The following is a 20,100-nucleotide window of genomic DNA, read 5'->3' on the forward strand; positions in this document are numbered from 1 at the left end:
AGTTTGTATCGATGTGAATATTATATAGACCCGAGTTCATCGTAGAGGGTTAAAATCAGTTGTGTTTGGTAAACAAAAAAGTTTTGCAGTATCATCAGTTCAAAATCAGTCGTTTCGTGAAGACGTCATGTTTTGGTTTAAACTGCTGCGAGTGGAATTGGTTTTTTGCCTCTTCTGGTTTCACTTGGTCGTGCGGAATTATAAATTTTGGCGCTATTTTTCAGGTTAATACAAGAAGAAAAGGAGACGACGGAACAAAGAGCCGAAGAATTAGAAAGTCGCGTTAGCAGTAGCAATATCGACCTAGTCGGGCAACAACAACAGCAACAGCAACAACAACAAAGATGGCGCCAGGGTACAAACAATAATAACGCGTACGATAGAGGATCGCCTCCCGTGAGCGGTCGGTCGACTCCGACTCCGAGATCGCAGAGCAGTCGAGAATTATTACAAAAATACCACACGGTACGTATTTACGACTTAGACAATAGAGGGCGTTATTTCTTACTCCCTCCCCTTCTCTCTCTCTCTCTCATTCTCGGTTGTGAGCGAATGATACTTTTACGATCTCGATATTGTTGCTTGTGAAATTTTGCGTCGAGTCTCGCGCTGGAAATGCATACATGGTTACATTTCGTATCTAGATTCGTAAACCATAGATCGATATACTAGCCAATACTAGGCAGTTTGCACAGCAAGGCTTCAATAACCAATCTAACAACTGGTCTAAGCTCATTATGGATCTATAAGTAATCTAATAACAAAAGACCAGTCTAAGCTCATTTTGGTTTGATAGCCAATCTAACAACTTCAGTCAAAGCTCATCTTGGTTCTACAGCAAGTCTAACAACTTCAGTCAAAGCTCATCTTGGTTCTATAGCCAATCTAACAACTTAAGATCAGTCTAAGCTCATTTTGGTTCTACAGCAAATCTAACAACTTGAGACCAGTTCAAGCCTATCTTGATTCTATAAGTGATTTGACAACTGAATCTAATTTCGAGACGACTTATGAATGGAGTCTGAACCCGGTTGTGCAATCATGACTTAAGGTCTTATGAGTGTGCCACTGGTCGTTGAGATTAACGAGTCATCCTATTGGACTGTTAGTTATCTATCGTGGGACTCGATGGCAGCGTTTATTATTTTCATTGACGCAGCGGTTGTGTTTTCTGTATATATATGTATATTTCTTTGAAATTTATCTGATTCTACGTTTTGCGATTGTTTTTCCGCCGCATGCTACAGCTACAGGAATGCAATAGACTGAATACTACGGTAACTGCTTAAAAAACAATCTGTCTTCAAAAATGATAAGACACTTCGCTCTCTTTCTCTCTATTTGTCTGTTGTACATATGTACCGACACCAACATTCACTTATTTATAAGCTACACTGCCATTCAAACCAAAGATTGGCATTTTAGAACACAGCACATTTGACAGCGGAATTCCGCTCGTCCTATCAGCCATTTTATTTTGCAAATTTTTAATTGGTCTAAGTTCAATATGTAGCACTCTGCAACCAAGAATTGTTAAACCTAAAACAGGTCTTTAAAACTCGGCTTCTTTTACATAAGTCTTATATCAATCTTACAATTTCATGTTACGATACATGTTACACTCGGCTCAGTTCTCCGCAAATATTTCTTGCAAAAATATTAATCTTAATTGCAGAACACCGTATTATACCAATTTCTGAATGAAATTAGAGTATTTGTCACGAAGGACACGCTATCGTCCTGTTGCACTGCGATATGAATAATTCCGGTTTTCACCTCGTTTGCTCTCAATTGAGAGACCTCCTCGCACCTAACGGAACTGTTATGCACATTGCTTACTTCACTCTCTTGAATGTGGCGGATGAAAATCTCGAGCTTTTCAACCTTAGAGCACCTCGCATACTTAAACGCATTGGCAAAAAGCTTTTTTAGAATAGCGGCATCACAGGCATACATGTATTCACATTCATTTCTACCAACTCACCAGTCTCACGAAGCGACGCTTTTTTCGGCGCAAGATTTTGTAATGTACACACATTCAGATCGTTGTGATCTCCGACAGTCAGTGAGATATTTCAGTAAATTGTGATATTTATTGTAAGCCGTGGTCACATTACGCTCAGGATGAACGTAAAACCAGTTCCGTCATCGAAGAGTTAGAATTTGGCACTCCATTCCTTAACTCGCAACTGCAGAAATAGCTTCCTGGTCCTGGCTTCCTGTGTTGGATTTCGAGTATGGTATCGAGTATGACTGGTTCCAGTGTAATTCGGTATCGAGTATGACTGGTTCCAGTGTAATTCGGTATCGAGTATGACTGGTTCCAGTGTAATTCGGTATCGAGTATGACTGGTTCCAGTGTAATTCGGTATCGAGTATGACTGGTTCCAGTGTAATTCGGTATCGAGTATGACTGGTTCCAGTGTAATTAGGTATAGAGAGTATGACTGGTTCTATAGTGTAATTCGGTATCGAGTATGACTGGTTCCAGTGTGATTCGGTATCGAGTATGACTGGTTCCAGTGTGATTCGGTATCGAGTATGACTGGTTCCAGTGTGATTGGGTATCGAGTAATGTGACTGCGGCACTAGTTTGTATCGTTTTGTTATCTTGTTCATAGAGAGATAGAGTTTATATCAATTATAAAGAATGGTCGAAGATATTAAACAAAATAAATCTATGGAAAAACCAACCAGTTACACGCATATTGAATGATCTGTTGTTAGGAGGCGTAGATTTGATATTTCTCTATCTATTGTTATTAACATTGCTGCTAGTGGTATCTCTTTCTAGTAACGATATAGTGGTGGCTTTCTTTAGATGTTAGAATTAAATGCTTTTCATCTTCAGGCTCCGGCTGGTATGTCTGCGCAATCAATGTATGCATACTCAACGTCCAGTCCTCATTTGGCCCTTACATCACCCGAGCTTGACCCACAGGTAAGAGAGACAAAATCGATTTATTCGTTCGGTCAAACTGACCGCCCTAGCAGACTATCTTCTCCCGGCAGGGATTTGAACCTGATCACCAGACTCTGCCACGCCACAAAACCCCGCCTCACCGGACTGAGTGTGCAGGTTTAGCGCACGAAAACTTGCGGTACCAATCAGATTGCTCGTATAATCGCTGAGGGGAATTTCACTGATATAGAGTTAATGGAAAAACCCGGGCTAAAGTAAAACAGGATATCTGATTGGCTAATAATGACATCATCAAAGCTGCGCACTCGGTCAAGCGTGGCAGGGTTCTGTACCGTGGCGAGTCTCGATGCCATCAGGTTCGAATCCCTGCCGGGGAGGAGGTAACTGACACGCTCTGGTAGATATCTCGTGCGTGTGATGTCACGGAGTACAGTATTTGTGGCATCACGTGCAACTCATCGATACTAAAACTGAAATTCTGACCCGGTCTTTGCCTCGACGCAACAACAACAACCATTTTACTTCATCTGCTGCTGTCTTTAGTAAACGTTGTAATCGCAGTTTCATGGTTGTGTCTGGGATCACTATCATTACCACTATTTCTCTACGGTGTATATCATTATCGAAAGGCATTTTTTCTCATCTTGTAAAACGATCGCATGTAGAATCTTTCGTAGATGTGCATGTTCTGCATCCGTGGAGTGCGGGCCAGTAGAAATAGAGTCTAATTCAGATTATGTTTTATGTAATTCGGAATGCCTTGTTTTATCAGTCTCTTACGATATCCTATAGTTTGAGCCGTAATGCGGCATTAATCAGTAAAAAAGACCTTTTTTCTTGATAATTTTCTTATCTTCGGTTGACTTCATCTTCTCGCAAGTCAAAATCACTATTCTTCATTGCTAGGCATAGATTGATTTCTTGAGGTAACGGATAAGTTCTGAACTGTTAAAGGTCATCGATTGCAACCATTTTTATGAATGAATCTCGACTCGCTGAAGCTTTTTCAGAAGCGAAAAAAAGAATCGACCGAATATAAAATGAGCTCGCTCGAATATTTGCGTTCTGTTGTAGATTCAAGCGCGATGCATCGACGAATCGAAAGACGACGGTCGATCACATATCAAATGCGAGTCTAGTCCACCGACGCCGCGATCGTTACGCCTCGAGCGAATGGCGCAGGCGTTGGCGCAAAGTACCGAAGAATTACGCAGGTAAGCACGACAAAGCACCACCGGCGCCACCTGTCTCATATAAAACGTGTATTAACAACGAGCATCACGATGATTCATGTGCGCGATTCACAGCCTGCGATTCATTGATGAATATGACGACGGTTAGGTTGCGGTTTACTCTGAATCTGTTTACGGACACAAAATGAAAGATTGTAGTTTAGATTATTCTGAATTTAACGGTTACAGTACGTCCGCTATGATTTCCCGCCTCTTCCAGAATTTTCATGGACACGAAATGTAACTTTTCAGGTTTGAATTTGGACGATCATGTAATCATCATAAACACATGCTTCCGTACTGTAACTACATAATTGGACACTGGCATTAATGTCTGATTCAAAGCTGTAACCTTTTCAAATATGAGCAATTTGAAAAAAAATCTGCCCTGTTTGTCTGGTTTACATGTTATTATCGGTCATAATCAATGCAGATATGAAGAATATACAGATTCAGTGTATGTAACCACAGCCTTACCTCTAATCATGTCATTTAGGAGAATGATTCATTATATTAACATGAGCTTCTCTTGTTTTACTAATATTCATCGCTCATCAATCTCGCTCAGAGCCTTCATTAGAGTCTTGCGTCATCATCATTATCATCATCATCATTCGTTCGCTGAAGAGGTTTTTGGAAAATTTCGCATGAATGAAGGCTCGCGAGATGAGATCGCGGTAAAAGGGTCATCGATTCACGTGTATTAAACCGTCGTGCCTCCCGTCGTAGGGATTTCAACCTGATTTCCTCACTAGACGCTACCTACAGTAGTAAACCAGGATGTGTGCATTGATGGTTTCAAAATATTCCAACCAAGATGGAAATTTTTGTTCATTGACAGCGCTGACCAATTTAAAATCAATGATAAAACGGGGCTAGTTGGTCAAAAGTTGGTTAGAGTTAACCAGTGGATAGTTGACATAGTGACATTTAAAACTTCATTGTTACTATGGTATTCATCCGCCAGTTATCTTTAACCAACTTTTGAGCAACCGGGGCCCCTGGTTGTTTTGCGAGTCTTTCGAAGAGGAATTGCTTTGGTCATAGATGGAAAGGAAATTACTCAAATCATCGTCATTCGCATTAACTTCACATTACTTAGTTACTCGGAAATATGCACCTGGTTTATAATGGTCGAGTTGGCTGAATTTAAGTGGTCGGGCTCGAATCCCTACTGGCGACGAGGCGGCTGTGTCATTCATTGTCGCATCTAACATCACATATTTTACAGTTTTCATACGGGACTCATCTCAATCATCGAAACCTGATCATCCTTAATCCATCCGGTCGTACGAACGAATGAACGAACGCCCATCCGAGACAACGCGCGCAAATCTCATCTAATTTTGCGGATATTTTTTTTTTTTTGCTTTGTAGCCAGCCCTCCGCACTACAGATCCGGCCGTGCCGGCATGGCTATTCAGGATCTAGTTTATGTCCGATGTGCTGTGCTTCTGCGTGTTCCAGGTAAAAACGAAAACAACAGCAATCCTATCAGCATCCATTTTCGAGAATTCGGAAACTCCAGATGCTCGCTATCGGCCAAAATCAATCGAAATTCTCCGGCGTATTGTTTTCATATATCCGCTATGTTTTATCGGCGTGATGATTATGAATATTCGAATATTTATGGCTCATTAGTTGGATAAACTGACAACAACTCTGAATCAAAATTCTTCTGCTAATCGTTCGCACTTCTGCTGTGTCTTCGTAGTGCGACGATACTGACTATCTGAATATCAGTGGCTTAAAAGTCGGATGAAGTTGAAATGACAAATAACATAGTGACGATTAAATCTGTGATTCGTCCTAGTTTTGAGCAACTTGAGAGTGATTTTGGTCGGTAGTATTGCGCGTTTGGTTTGAGAGAATTCATTCTACACTTGCCTTTAGTAAAGCGCGTGATTTGTAAAGCACGGATCTATAGTGTCGATGTGTCTGGTTCTTCATTACAAACACCTCCGACATCATCTTTCATCCATCTTTATTATAATACACCTATAGAGGGCGCTGATAGTATGATCAGGTTGACGAACTCGACGGACAGATGACGTATTGATCTAAAAATGCGTTTAAACGGCTGCTTTCGCACTTAGCATAAAAAGGTGTTACTAATTATGTAGTTTTAAAACTTGTCCGCTTGGCTGTATTTAGGAAACCTATAAGTTCAAGGTCAGAGCAAATGTCTGATCATAGCTACGCGGTACCCTTTCAAGGCGGCCATTCATTCATTCATTCAGTCATTTGCTTCATACATTATTTCACAGCTCGAGACAATTTTAAAATCGATACGGAAAATGTCAGTGAATGGACACCTTGTTTTTTGATTATTGTAGTAAACATGTTGTCGCCAGTTTCGATCTCCGACGTTCACCGATTGATAGTCTCCGCACTAGGGGGCGATGGTGTGCATGTGTTAATTGTCCAGTGACGCGCGCACCATGTATCGTACTTATATATATATATATATATACGTAGTCAATTGATTTGTCGATGAGTTTGAATTAGGTTTAAGCATGGAGGAAGATAGTTTTATATAATGTTGTCGTCGTCATGTCCACCCGACCCCGTCACATTTCTGTCTTCGATATCGTCGTCATTCTACATTTCGTCATTTTATTCATTTCATCGCTAATGTCAAGGCCACCACAGCCAGTATTCTGTATATTATTAAAACGTGTAAATATTTGAGTTTCAGATATTTCGAGCCGACGCCCGTCTGCCCGCTCGCCTGTCTGCCTGCCTGCCTGCTTCCTCTTATATTTTCATTTTATCCGCTTTATTTTTCAGCAGTGCCGTTTTACTTTTTACAATACGTAATAGAACAATGCCGCTATCTTTACGTTTTACGAAGCAATAATTTGCTGTCTGTTGATTTCGTCTTTTCAAAACTTCTTGCGTATATTTTTTTGATGCCGAGGAATTTTTTCTTCAGAACACCGAAGCCGAGCGCTCTGATGTCCGTTGATTCTGACCTTTCTTCTTTCTTATGTGTATATTCGATGTCATTATTTTGCCTTACATTTTTGAATGAATGCTTGATGAACATCTATTATAAACGAGACCCTTATGTGTATTTTCAGTAAGAGCAACATAGACACTCGTAGTCTGAGTAACCCGGGTTTGAGTAGCTTGGTTAACCGCGAGTTACCTACCCCTATTCCGCGATATATACGGTATATACAAAATACTGCTCTGTTTTTATTTCATCATTATTTTTATATGACGCTATACATTATTGATTTTGAATGAGGATTATGAATTATGTCCTTTGATGAAGAGACATTCGGAGCTGTTCCTCAAATTACGCAGAGCAATCACGGCCATTCCCCATTGTTCTTCCACGACTGTGTGCTAAGGTATGGTTTTGATAGGTTAAGCCAATGGTGAAACATGGTGAGTGAGCCATGGCATAACTTGCGTCTGAACCATTAGTTAACCGCATCAGAACCAATGGCGAGCCATTGATGAGACATGGCTGATGAATGGCTGATTTCTTGATCCCCTCATGATTGGGCTGATGACTGTATAGCAATGGCAAAACCATGGCAAAACCCATCTTCAAATAAGGCTAATGAGCACGTGAACCATGGCATAAAACTGACTGGACCACGTCCAAATGCATCAGCCATGGTCGAACCGATAAGTCATCTATCCTAATATCAGAAAACATTAAGCATCGATATTCAGGCTAATTGATGATTCTCATTTGATGATAATTTATCGTTATATAATAAATATTAATCAATAATGGGACGTTTGTTTCTAAGTAATGAATATTTAGTCATCAGTGTGTTTAGTCGATTATTGCGAGTATTATTTATTTATCATATCGTATCAATAATTACTTCCCTTCCTCTATTTTTGTATATTTCATATCTGTATAGTTTTTCCCCCTTTCATGGCGTTCAGCGATTCCTGGCATTGATTTTCGAACAAAACGTTATTTCCTGGGGGGAAAAGCCATATTGTATATATTATTTCTACTGTAATTAATTTCCAACTCCAGATGTTAAATTAGTGTTTTCTATTTAACAGCACCACCTATTTTCGATATCAGTTTAGGGCGTTTTTTTCAACAAGGATTATGTTCATTATTAGTCCTCCCTATTTCTATGTCGCATGCCACACAGGTCACTTCTCATTCAGACTCAAGAGAAATTAACCTATATTATCCTTGAGATTGAAATAATTTCATATTCGTCTTAACTTTTCTCTATGTTCTTCTTATGCATATTACAACATTTATTATATATGTCTATATAACTTAAATTTGATTTTATGATATGTGTTTAGAGTTAAGCGTTACAATTGACTAAGACCCCCTATTGGTCCGCTTTAGCCTTTTCAGGTATTTTCAATACGGTATTTTTCCAATGAAACATTTCACCGACCCTAGCCTCTAAGAAGTTTTCTCAGTTGAAATGTGTTGCTAAGGCATTGCAATTAATAGATAATTCATTGTGCGGTGCATAGAAATATGTTCCTTGACAATAGTCTGCCAGGAAGTGGTGGCAATTCCAGAAAAGTTTGCAAAGCCAAAACTGCCTTCCAACACTAAACTAAGCAAGCTTTCATGAATTCGTCCCTTGTTGACGATAAGCGTTGAAGATTCTCTTAGCATGTGTGTATAGCATGTACGATCGATGTTTTCATTTTTAATGTGATATCATTTCATTTTTCCTCCGCAATCCGTCAGTATTTTCCACGAGTTGCAAATGTGTTTGTCTCGTGTGAGTAAAAAAAAAACAATGGTTAATCATCGGTCTTAGTATGAAAGAGTTCGTTGTGACGTGTCGGTTCTTATTTCATCAATCGGGATCCGCTGCGAGGTGTCCTCATTTCACCGGATCAAATCACGAACGACCGCCTAGGGGATGCTCGATGCTCAATCGATACAGCAGTATCGCCAGGTCCAGATTCTATATGATACATTCTTTATATAAAGTCCCATGATTTTCCATGTTATTTTTTACTTTGTGTACCTTGTACAACTCGGACCCGATGTAACATAATGTCTTACTCGCTTGATCGGTCGTTCGTCAACAAAATGAATGAATTTCCGGAAATGAAACTCGTTGCACGCGATACAAGTCTATATGAAGTGTTGATAATTCGTTTGCTGGATTACTAGGGCTTAGTGTTCTTAGGAACTGGACAAATTGACTTGTACTGGATGAACTGATATGAAGATTGCCGTTTGACCATCTTGCGACATCTTGTTCCATCTCGTTCAAGTTGTCTATCATTTGAAGTTGTTGTCGAATTAAGTGTTGCTTGAATTTGTGTCTCCTTTTCACTATCGTATTTACATGTAACATTAACATTCTTCAGTCATATCCAACAATGTTCATTTTCATTATGATTATGATTATGATTATTCTTATCATTATTAGTATTATTATTAATAGTATACATGTACCTGTTTATTCGTTTAACCAGAACTATATTAGTGATAATGTTAAGCAACTTATGAATTGAGCATCTTGACTTCCTGATGATCTACTACCAACTGTTGGAACGAAGAGCAATCCAAAAAGAAATTTGGAAATAAATGCTTCTTAATTTTCTGCATGGGTTAACCTCTTGATTTCGTACATCATTTTTGGTAGAATTTTGCTGGTACTTCATGAAATCTGGCCGGAACGATTTTTACCTCGATGTTCAAGATTTTGTTTTTTGTGATGTTTTTCAACTTCCAACACCGGATTTGGTTCGTTTCAGAAGTTCGGGTGAAAGTCACAGTACACCTAGTCCTCTGAGCAGTACGAGTAACAGTCAAGATTCGTTGCATAAACAAACGAAAAAGAAGGGCATTAAATCGTCGCTGGGTCGGTTCTTCAGTAAAAAAGACAAAGTGAAAGTCGGCTTGAAAGACCACGGTTCACCTCGTGATATGATGCTTATGCAGGCAGTTGCTAGTAGTAAGTTGAGAAATCTGATGATATAACATAACTATTGCTATATTATACAGCTAATAGCAAATATATCTATTTTAGCATACACTGCATCCACTGTACTTTAGGCTATATCCACAGTACTCTAGGCTAAATAGGCTATATCCACAGTACTCTAGGCTAAATTGGCTATATCCACAGTACTCTAGGTTATATCTACAGTACTCTAGGCTATATAGCCTATATCCACAGTACTCTATGCTATATCCACAGTACTCTAGGCTATATAGCCTATATCCACAGTACTCTAGGCAATATCCACAGTACTCTAGGTTATATCTACAGTACTCTAGGCTATATAGCCTATATCCACAGTACTCTAGGCAATATCCACAGTACTCTAGGTTATATCTACAGTACTCTAGGCTATATAGCCTATATCCACAGTACTCTATGCTATATCCACAGTACTCTATGCTATATCCACAGTACTCTAGGCTATATCCACAGTACTCTAGGCAATATCCACAGTACTCTAGGTTATAGGTTATATCCACAATATAGCATGCGCGCGTGTGTCCATGGTTATAGTATAACCTGTAGTGTTGTGGATCCATACAGTGAAATATATTTTTACAATATTCTGTAACTGGTGGTCACACTGTGGGTCCACGTATGATGCCCTAGTCTCAGCAGTGACTTCTCAGTTTTAACATATTTTACATTATTCTGTTGATCAATTAGAGGTCCGCATTCGATGTCCTAGACACAGCAGTAACTTTGCTGTTTTAACATATTTTACATTATTCTGTTACTGGTGGTCAAATGTGTAGGTCCTCATTCGATGTCCTACACGCAGCAGTGACTTGGCAGTTTAACATATTTTATATTATTCTGCAACTGGTCCCACTGCATGATGCCCTAATAATATAAGTCTTGTGGCAGTGACGTGGTATTTTTGATATATTTTAAACTTATTTTTACGTTATTCTGTAAATGGTCACGTAAAATGGGTCCATATTTGAAGCCATGCTTTCGGAATTCTAGTCTCAGCGAAGACTTCGTTCTATGTTCGATGAAATTATCGTTGCGTTTTTCAGGTTCTAATTATGTTGATTTAGATATCAGCGCGTCGGGTGATACGATGTTACTTAGCGGAACTTTAGGAAAACAATCGGAATTCGATCGACGGAAAAAGAAAAAGTAAGTCGCACTTCGGGCGATTAGCCGCTCTATTTTGTCTATTGCATTTGATTTTACCGATTCGGTTTGATGATTCTTTTCAAGAAGTGAATTACTGGAGGAAGCCATGAAAGCGGGTACACCTTTCGCATTATGGAATGGTCCAACGGTAGTCGCCTGGTTAGAGGTAAGTCCAACTGTGAGGTTTAGCAGTACAGTAATAGTCCTTGATAATGCCACTATTGGGACCGATGAAAAACACGGCGTTAAAACGAATTTAGCGTTATATACAGCAGGGTATTTTCATGAATTTACGTTAGATTGTGCAAATTTGTACACTGATTAATGTTGGCGTTTTGTGAGCAGTGGCATAAAAATAACTTTGACTATACAGCTGATAGAGTATGCTGCTGCGATACCCGTATAGAGTAAATGTGTTGAATATTCTTACAATTGTAGTTATGGGTAGGAATGCCGGCGTGGTACGTGGCGGCGTGTAGAGCCAACGTGAAAAGCGGTGCTATAATGTCCGCGTTGTCCGACCAGGAAATTCAACGCGAGATCGGTATTAGCAATCCTCTACATAGATTAAAACTACGCCTAGCTATACAAGAAATGGTCAGCCTTACGAGTCCTTCTGCACCAAAAACTTCCAGAACTGTAAGTAACTTGTGTGAAATGCGATTAGAGCTTAGTCGCGTCATGAGACTTGGCCATGCTTTTATGATTTGAAACCGATTGCGAAATGTTCGTACTGATTCTTTGCGAGGTAGGGACAGAGTGTTGTTAAATTCCCGTGAGGGAGGAATGTGGCAGAGTGTCATGACGCCCTTCAGTTTCAAATCCCAGCTTGCGTTCTTTAAACTATTCGCTATTGTTCATTCATTTGTAGACTTTAGCATTTGGTGAAATGAATCACGAATGGATCGGTAACGATTGGTTACCGAGTCTCGGTCTACCTCAGTATCGTAGCACGTTCATGGAATGTCTGGTCGACGCGCGCATGCTCGATCATTTAACGAAGAAAGATCTACGCGGACAACTTAAAATGGTGGATAGTTTTCACAGGTTCGTATTCATTCTCGACTGAAGGGTGAGATTAGTTAAGAGTCGCGCCACTGGAGTCGTTACATCGATTTTGATATGTGTATTTTCAGGACTAGTTTACAGTATGGTATTAATTGTCTAAAGAGATTGAATTATGATAGGAAAGAATTAGAATGTAGACGAGAGGACAGTAGTAATGAAATGAAAGGTAGGTTCATCGCATCTGTTGATAGCTTTTGATTTTATAAAGCTGAACGATCCTATATTTCCTGTATTGTGCAGGCCCGTGCCGAGCTTTTTCGAGGTGCAGTTGTATTTCAAGAAAAAGGGCTCATTTTACTGTGAAAAAGGGACACATCTAAAATACGAAGCAATCCATTCTCAAATGATTTGTTCAGGTACCCAGAACAAATCATTTGAGAATGGATTGCTATTCATTTTCCAAAAAAAAAACATGAAGATTGTAACCAAATTTTGCAAAATCTTGATCAATATCTTTTGACACTGACTGTGAAGGGCACTCTTTGAAAATTTTCATTCCCTACCCCTGAACCCCGACGGGTCTTGCGATTGAGCCTGGTATATGAACAATGTTATTCTGTTTTCGTAGATGTTCTTGTGTGGACGAACGAACGCGTGATAAAATGGGTGCATAACGTAGGGCTGAAAGAGTTCGCGAATAATCTAGTTGAATCCGGTGTACACGGTGCGCTAATAGCCCTCGACGAGAGCTTCGATCATAACAGTATGGCATTAGCTTTACAAATACCTACGCAGAATACTCAGGTACGTGAAACACTCAGACTTCTAGACTGCATGGATTCCAGTTCTGGTTACAATTTCACATAGTTAAAACTTTCATTTATCAATTGTTACTTCGTGTTTTCAATAAGTCCCAACGATTCAAACTTAACCGATTGAAGTTTGAATTTCTATTTGAAACAACGCAGATGAGCCAGTTTCATAGTTCCCCAAACTTTTAATCTACTAAAGCTTGAGCTCATTTCAGTTAAGTGACCGCGGAGTAAAATTTGAAACCCACACTTTCGAACTAGGTCTCGGGGCCAAGTTCCATGAAAAATTAATTCTGATTTATCGAAAACATGAAGTACCCAACTATATTTTATGAATAAAAAATTTGAAAATGTGTGAAACTGAATCCACTCCTGTGATTTTCAAAGCATTATTTCATCCTATTGAAATTTCTTATCCAGTGTGTAGACGACTAATTGTATTTTCTATTGTTTATCAGGCTCGACAGGCATTAGATCGCGAATTTAACAATTTGTTAGCGATGGGTACAGATCGTCGTTTAGACGAGGTGGGTACGTTTATCATTTCAACTAATCAGCACGCAACTATTTATCAATGTTCTGTTTATAATTTCTGGTAACATTGTTGATTTATTTTCTGATTCAACAATCTGATTTTGATCAAAATCGGAAGTTTTCTCAGCGTAGCGTAATTTGCCCGTGAACTAGATACCCAATGGGTGGTCTCATAGTCAACTAAACTCACAATTAACTTGACTAAAATGAAATTAACTATTAATTCAAAAATTACACTATGCGAAAGCTGGTATTGAGATTCTCCGACCCTTGTGGACGTCCGGGGGGTAAATCTGCAAGGTTTACAAGAAATCATCCCCCGTAATAATTACTGATCATCCTCAATCATATTCAATGTAATGAAATCTATACAGGTTACCTCATCGAACACCTGTATGTGGGCCTCGCCTCAAAAACGCCGCCGGCATAAGTTCAGATTTCGCTGTAAAAAGTTGCCGAATTGTAAGTGAACTTAAGTTCCGCGCTGGTGACGCGCGAACCTGTGATTCGTTCTCCGTTTCGTCGGAGTACTTTCATTCTGCGCTAGTGACCTGTCATCCGGTTAGTTGGAGCACTTTCATTCTGCGCTGGTGATGTGTAACCCTCTGATATCTCTCCGGTTCGTTGGAGTACTTTCATTCCGCTGGTGACCTGTCATCCGGTTAGTTGGAGTAATCAGCCTCAATTATTCCCCCCACCCTCCCGATCTTGGATTTGGGTTTTACTGTCAGTAGAGAGGAATATATCCAATCTAGAATATGCATGATTATAGATATTTCTATATATAAAACTGCTGAATGATATCAATAGAAAAAGGTTGTTTTCGCTACGTATCAAACTGTTGTTTTGTGTTATTTTACAAATACAGTAGACTCTTCCTTTTTCAGTAACTTTAGGACCAAATCTTTCATTTGGCCACATATTGATAACGGAATCAGTTCTTTATTGGAAAAAAAACTGTTTCTCTGGCTGAGTTGTTTGTCCAGTTTGCGCAGTGCTGTGTGAGAGGTGGAGTCTACTGTTAATATCAATTGTTTATCTTGTTGTTTTTGATGGATTCTGATGTGAAAATCTAAATCTCACATGATTGATTGCATAGAAATAATAATGTCTACTTAACAGTTGCTTTTCATAGATAAACCTGAAAAGTTCTCCGGATGCGCTAACATTTTACTGCATAATGAGTGAAAAATTTCACGAAATGAATTTCAACTTTTTGAATAGTAACTCCATTAATAGCTGATCAATTGCATTTTCTGCTTATCTTAGGTGAACTTACGTCAATAGTAATCTTTGCTGGTTCCAGGTTTCATGAAAAAAAGTTCCAGTTACTTGGAAAAATGGATGAACCGTTAGCGGAAATGTTGAATTAAAATTTTTCATGAAATTTGGGACCTGATCTGTTTTTATCCGCTAACATTGCTCGGTTTTCAGCTCCAAAACTGCATTCGACCGAATCCAAAATCAATCAAACTAGAAAAAAAAATTAGAAAAACCATCAAACAATTGTTTAAAACCCTTTCAGTGCTGACTAATTAATTCCCGAAAGGGCTGGGTATAATTTTCAAATTTTTGTAAAATTCTACCCAGTATGTTGAATAACAGGCATACGCCTTAGTTCATCTACTCTGTAGTGCGGTGTATCATTAGTTACTATAATTTCACTGTTTGACAGGTACTGCCATAATAGAGATAAAAGCTGATAACTAATAACATCAATACACCAAGATGTGGTGTACTAGCAAATTTATATTCGCTGATTTATACACTGCACTGCAGTGTGAATGCACTGAAAGGGTTAATAATAACATAACTTTCGATGAAATGGCATGGCTACAGTTGTTTGGAATTCCGCTCTTGAGTTCGGTCAAACGGTTAACATATCTTCCATTCACTACCACCAGGTGGCGGGACATCCTCACCGAGACTACTATACTCACGGCCAAATGCAACATATGACATAGGAATAGAGCCACCTGACTTCTGTGAGTGGCGTTAATAAAAAAAAACTATCTGGATGTCCTGTATTACTGTATGTTGTGAATATGTGCACGTGAAATATAGTACTAATTAATAGCACCTTCCTGTTTGATCTATTCGTTTGTTACGATAGTTTTTAGCTCCTTCGAAATAAATTCCTGAAGCTGCCTGTTTTCAAAGCATGCGTTTAGCATTTATCCCAATGATCTTCAAAGCATGCGTTTAGCATTTATCCCAATGATCTCACCTAGAATTTACAAATAACAGCATTTATTCATTCTAAGATACTTTCCCGGTATTTCATGTACATTATATATTTGCTTTGAAAAATGCTGCACTCCTAAAGAACCTACCGGTATAGAATTTTCTTGTTTCTGTACATGTACTACACTTTTTTGACTTTCGAATGTTACTCACTTTTTGTCGATATAGCGAAATGTAATGTTGTGCATCATCTGTAAAGCATGTGAAATACGTCTGTGATAAAATTCTGAATATCAGTTGATTATATGGTTTTGAATTTCCACGCATGTTCATTAGTCATTCGCGAATGCACGCGTATTTCAGGCAGGTTTCGATTGGACTCTCAAATGATTCTTAGATGATCGTCAGTGACTCGAATCGAAAAGTGGTCTTAATAAGACCAGTCTTAAGTTGATGATCGGCTGTAGAATCAAGTTGGTCTGAAGTTGCTAGATTGGTTATAGAATGAAAATGAGTTTAGACTTGTCTTGAGTTGTTAGATTGCCTACAGAATCAAGGTGGTCTTAGACTGGTCTTAAATCTAAGCCATGACTGTGCAACTGGCCCCTGATGCGTTCGTTTGCACCAGGGCCTGGTTTTATAGACCGGTATTACCTTTAACCCGGGGGCTAACTCAATTCACTATCAATTGAGTTAGCCCCCGGGTTAAAGGTAATACCGGTCTATAAAACCGGGCCCTGAATACTTCCTACACATTCTGTAAAGGCGTTTTCTATGAATTCTATCCGTAAGCTAAGATAGCCCATGGACTCTTTGTTTCACCTTGGAGTAATTCAGTCTGATTACTCCAAGGTTTCGTGTACCTTCGTTTTAGAGTCCATGGATAGCCCTAATTGTGTTCATACTGATCCATATTGATAAACAATAACTTTACCAGGCCAGTAGAGTACACTCGTAATTCAGATTTCTCAAACCAGATTATGCTGTTCCTTCGAAACCTGCTTTGGTGTTTTATCGAACATACATACATATGTATATCTGTTCTTTCTTTTTTCTGTGCTCGGCAACATGAATATAATCGGTTAACTTCTTCAATTTTTTTCCGCAGGGTGAAGGCAGCAAACTATCTCGAACGCCCTCGTGGAGAAAGAAATTAAAACGTAACGATTCTCATCGCGAACCGAACAACGTGAATCTGACGGGACCAGGTGATAGTCTACAACGAAAACATTCCCCGCATCCCATCACCAAGATCGGTGTCAACAATACGTCGCCGTCGTCGTAGCGACAACTACCACAATGATGACATCTACGGGCGTCGTCGTCATATCGAATCGAAAAAATGAAAATAAACGCTCTCTCGCGACGATATTCGATTTTCTCGGTAGTTCGTCCGTAGCGACTACACGTATTGTTATCATTGACACCGGATGACGATTATTGTAGCATTTAATAAGCGCCACCTATGGAGGGCATTGGCTGGCCGGCATAAATAAGCGGTGATCATTCTCTATTATCGTAGCTATGCTATCGCTGGTAGCCACTGCACCTAGTCTATCAGTGATGTATAGAAGAAATACTTGTTGTCTATCATTCAATCACTCAAAACATTCACCACACGTTCATCATATTGTTGTAAAAATCATCACAATCCATTTGTCCGTGTTCGTTCTATCGATATCTATCTCTCTATCTCTCTCTCTCTCTCGCTCTATCTAAACATGCTACACATACCGGCGCCATCTGACTGAACCCTCGGGAATTAAACTCTCATGTTTATTACGACAATTAAAAAATACATGCACGTGATATATAAATATCTTCATATAAATTTATATATTATATATAATATATATGTCCAGTGGTTGCCTTAGATAAAAGTTTGACCGTTTCGATTTCGTATGCTACTGTGGCTAGGTCGATGAGCGCGGGCCGCAGTTCAACAGTTGTCAGTTCGAATGGACTCGATAGCTCGGGCCCATGTCCACTTTTCTATGGGTAACATCTTAAACAATTTGAATGATTTAGACTTGTGAATTGAACCGTGGAACCGGTGGCAGAGTCGACCATCGACTGCCGAACTTGGTCCAGACGTTTCAGACGTTATTTCGAGTATAGCCCGTTCAACATCTGCTGATAGTTTCTTACAAAACAGGACCGTGACCGTGACGGTAGCGTACGGAATTGAAAGGGTTAAACGTAAAACGAGATATAACTGGTATCCGACGAGGCCAAACAATTTCTCTTCTCTCGAAACTAATTACGTAGTTCATGTTTGTACGCATACCTTATTACACTATACACTGATAATACATGATAACGATTAAAACGATGATGATACGAAATTGAAGTTGTTTTCGTGTTTTTTCATACGATGTTTAAAAATTAAACGGCGGTGTGGGTTTGGTTTGAATGCGATAGTAGTATATACGTGTTTATAGTTTTTACTCGAGAGGTCGTGTTGTTGATGCCTCGATTACTGAAAAAATGTTTATATCATAGATTAATATTTATCATAGACTGTGAACGTACGTACGGCCCGCTTTTGGTTTACCCCTCTAATTCCTTTTTGAAAACCGGAAGTTTTGAACAAGATTGAAGTTTGAACAGAAGTTGTGAAAAGCGTGGCTGTATCATCGCATTCCTGTCCTTTGGGCGGTTTGTACATAGAATTCTCTGTTGAATGTGATTTATCTTTTCATTGTTTATAAAACGCACCCTGCAGTTATGATAGATAAGTCTCCTCTGTAGAATCACTGCCCATCCCAACCAAATTTGTCAACGGTATTTGTAATCCCTTCATTCCGTTTACTGTACCAATAGCTTTATATTGGTTGCTTTAGTCTTCATCCTGTGAAGGGATCATTCATTTATTATGTATGCATAAAATTTGAATTTTTTAAAAATCAGCCATTTTTTCATATGCATTAAGCATTACTGTATCCAATTGCACTGACCCCTCCCCTAATGCGTACGTAATAAATGAATGACCCCAAAGTTTGTGTGGGCTTAAAATAAACCCCAAAACACTTAAAAATTCACTTTGAATGAAGGGCTAATAACAACCAAGTTGACGTATTTGTTACTTTGTCACAGATGTAAATATCTATCAGATCAGTCGATAGGATCAACGCTCTAGGCTGGTATCAACTCTCTAGGCTGCAGTCTTCGTGGACGAATATCATTAGCGGTTAGGCCGTGGTAGCATCAACATGGACTAAAATATCAATGGATTGAAATGTATTATCAATGAGTGTACCGTACAACATAGGGCTGTGTTTTTCCTTTAACTATAGAAAAGGTATATTTCTTTTTGTATAGTCTGAATTCTACAAATCGCTGTTAGACGCTTCTATTTCCCCCGACTTAAGAATTTATGAACACAATTAATTTCAGGTCTGCCATTCAATTTGATCATTCTGAAATTATTCTTGTTCGCCAAATTTGACATTTTTTTGCTGATCAGGCCGTATTATCGTGGATTTTCTAGGTATTTCAACATGCGTATGCATCACTGGTATAAGCGCTAACATTGCTTTGAACAAAGCAGATTTTTGCATGAAAATATTCGCACGTTTTGCGGGGGTTTTTTTCCACAGATATCATCGTCACAATGATGAAACAACTCTGATCTGAGGTCTGTGTAATGTTTTTATGTATTATATATACACTTTATATTTATCGTCGGTTTACGTTTGACTTCGGAGAAGCTGTTTCTTAAAATGACACGGAACGCCACCTATGAATACCGATAACTTGCGTCTTCGTCTAATCTTTTCTAAGTTCGAAAATGGGGGGGGGATAGATTTAAGATTCGAGATTTTCATCGTGGGCCCATTTCCTGTTAGATTAGACTCACAGAATCGAAATCAGATTATTTTCGATTCATTTTAAGCGTGTATCTCGTATGAGCTCCGCGTAGATACGTTATTTTAGCGAGATTTTCCGAGCAGAAAAAGCGAAGACATAACGCGAATACTCATCGGCCGACGTCTAGTCCTAACTGTTGCTTTGTTACGGCTTCTCAGACGCAAACGGAACCACGAAAAAATGGAAATTAGCTGAAAATGTAGATTACTATTGATAATGATTAGCTGTGTAATTAATGACTGTTTAGCGACTCGATAGATGAGTGTTTAGAGACATGTATTATGAATAAGATATCCTCTATATCTCTCTCTCTTTTCTCTCTCCAACTCCGGTGTTTGCATGTCCGAAACGCGGGGAAAAAAGATGGCCGTTTTTATTACCGTAATAATATATTATTATTATTACCATTATTATTATTATTATTATTATTATCGCAA

The 20,100-nt window shown here is 39.0% G+C and overlaps 1 protein-coding gene across 1 annotated transcript in view; it reads left to right on the forward strand.

Annotated features, from left to right (window-relative positions):
• The window catches only part of LOC141913221 (liprin-alpha-1-like), an 85,984-nt gene extending 65,943 nt beyond the window's left edge, over positions 1-20,041 (forward strand). The window contains exons 15-28 of the mRNA XM_074804695.1: positions 225-465; positions 1,248-1,277; positions 2,852-2,941; positions 3,998-4,137; positions 7,239-7,331; positions 9,880-10,079; positions 11,174-11,255; positions 11,340-11,421; positions 11,694-11,894; positions 12,127-12,302; positions 12,392-12,489; positions 12,892-13,067; positions 13,534-13,602; positions 16,902-20,041. Of these exons, the coding sequence (XP_074660796.1) occupies positions 225-465; positions 1,248-1,277; positions 2,852-2,941; positions 3,998-4,137; positions 7,239-7,331; positions 9,880-10,079; positions 11,174-11,255; positions 11,340-11,421; positions 11,694-11,894; positions 12,127-12,302; positions 12,392-12,489; positions 12,892-13,067; positions 13,534-13,602; positions 16,902-17,078 (1,855 nt within the window). The 3' untranslated portion in view covers positions 17,079-20,041. The remainder of the gene's footprint in view (positions 1-224; positions 466-1,247; positions 1,278-2,851; positions 2,942-3,997; positions 4,138-7,238; positions 7,332-9,879; positions 10,080-11,173; positions 11,256-11,339; positions 11,422-11,693; positions 11,895-12,126; positions 12,303-12,391; positions 12,490-12,891; positions 13,068-13,533; positions 13,603-16,901) is intronic.
• Positions 20,042-20,100: the final 59 nt, after the last annotated feature.

Source organism: Tubulanus polymorphus, chromosome 11 (assembly GCF_964204645.1).
Source record: "Tubulanus polymorphus chromosome 11, tnTubPoly1.2, whole genome shotgun sequence".
Classification (NCBI taxonomy): Eukaryota; Metazoa; Nemertea; class Palaeonemertea; order Tubulaniformes; family Tubulanidae; genus Tubulanus; species Tubulanus polymorphus.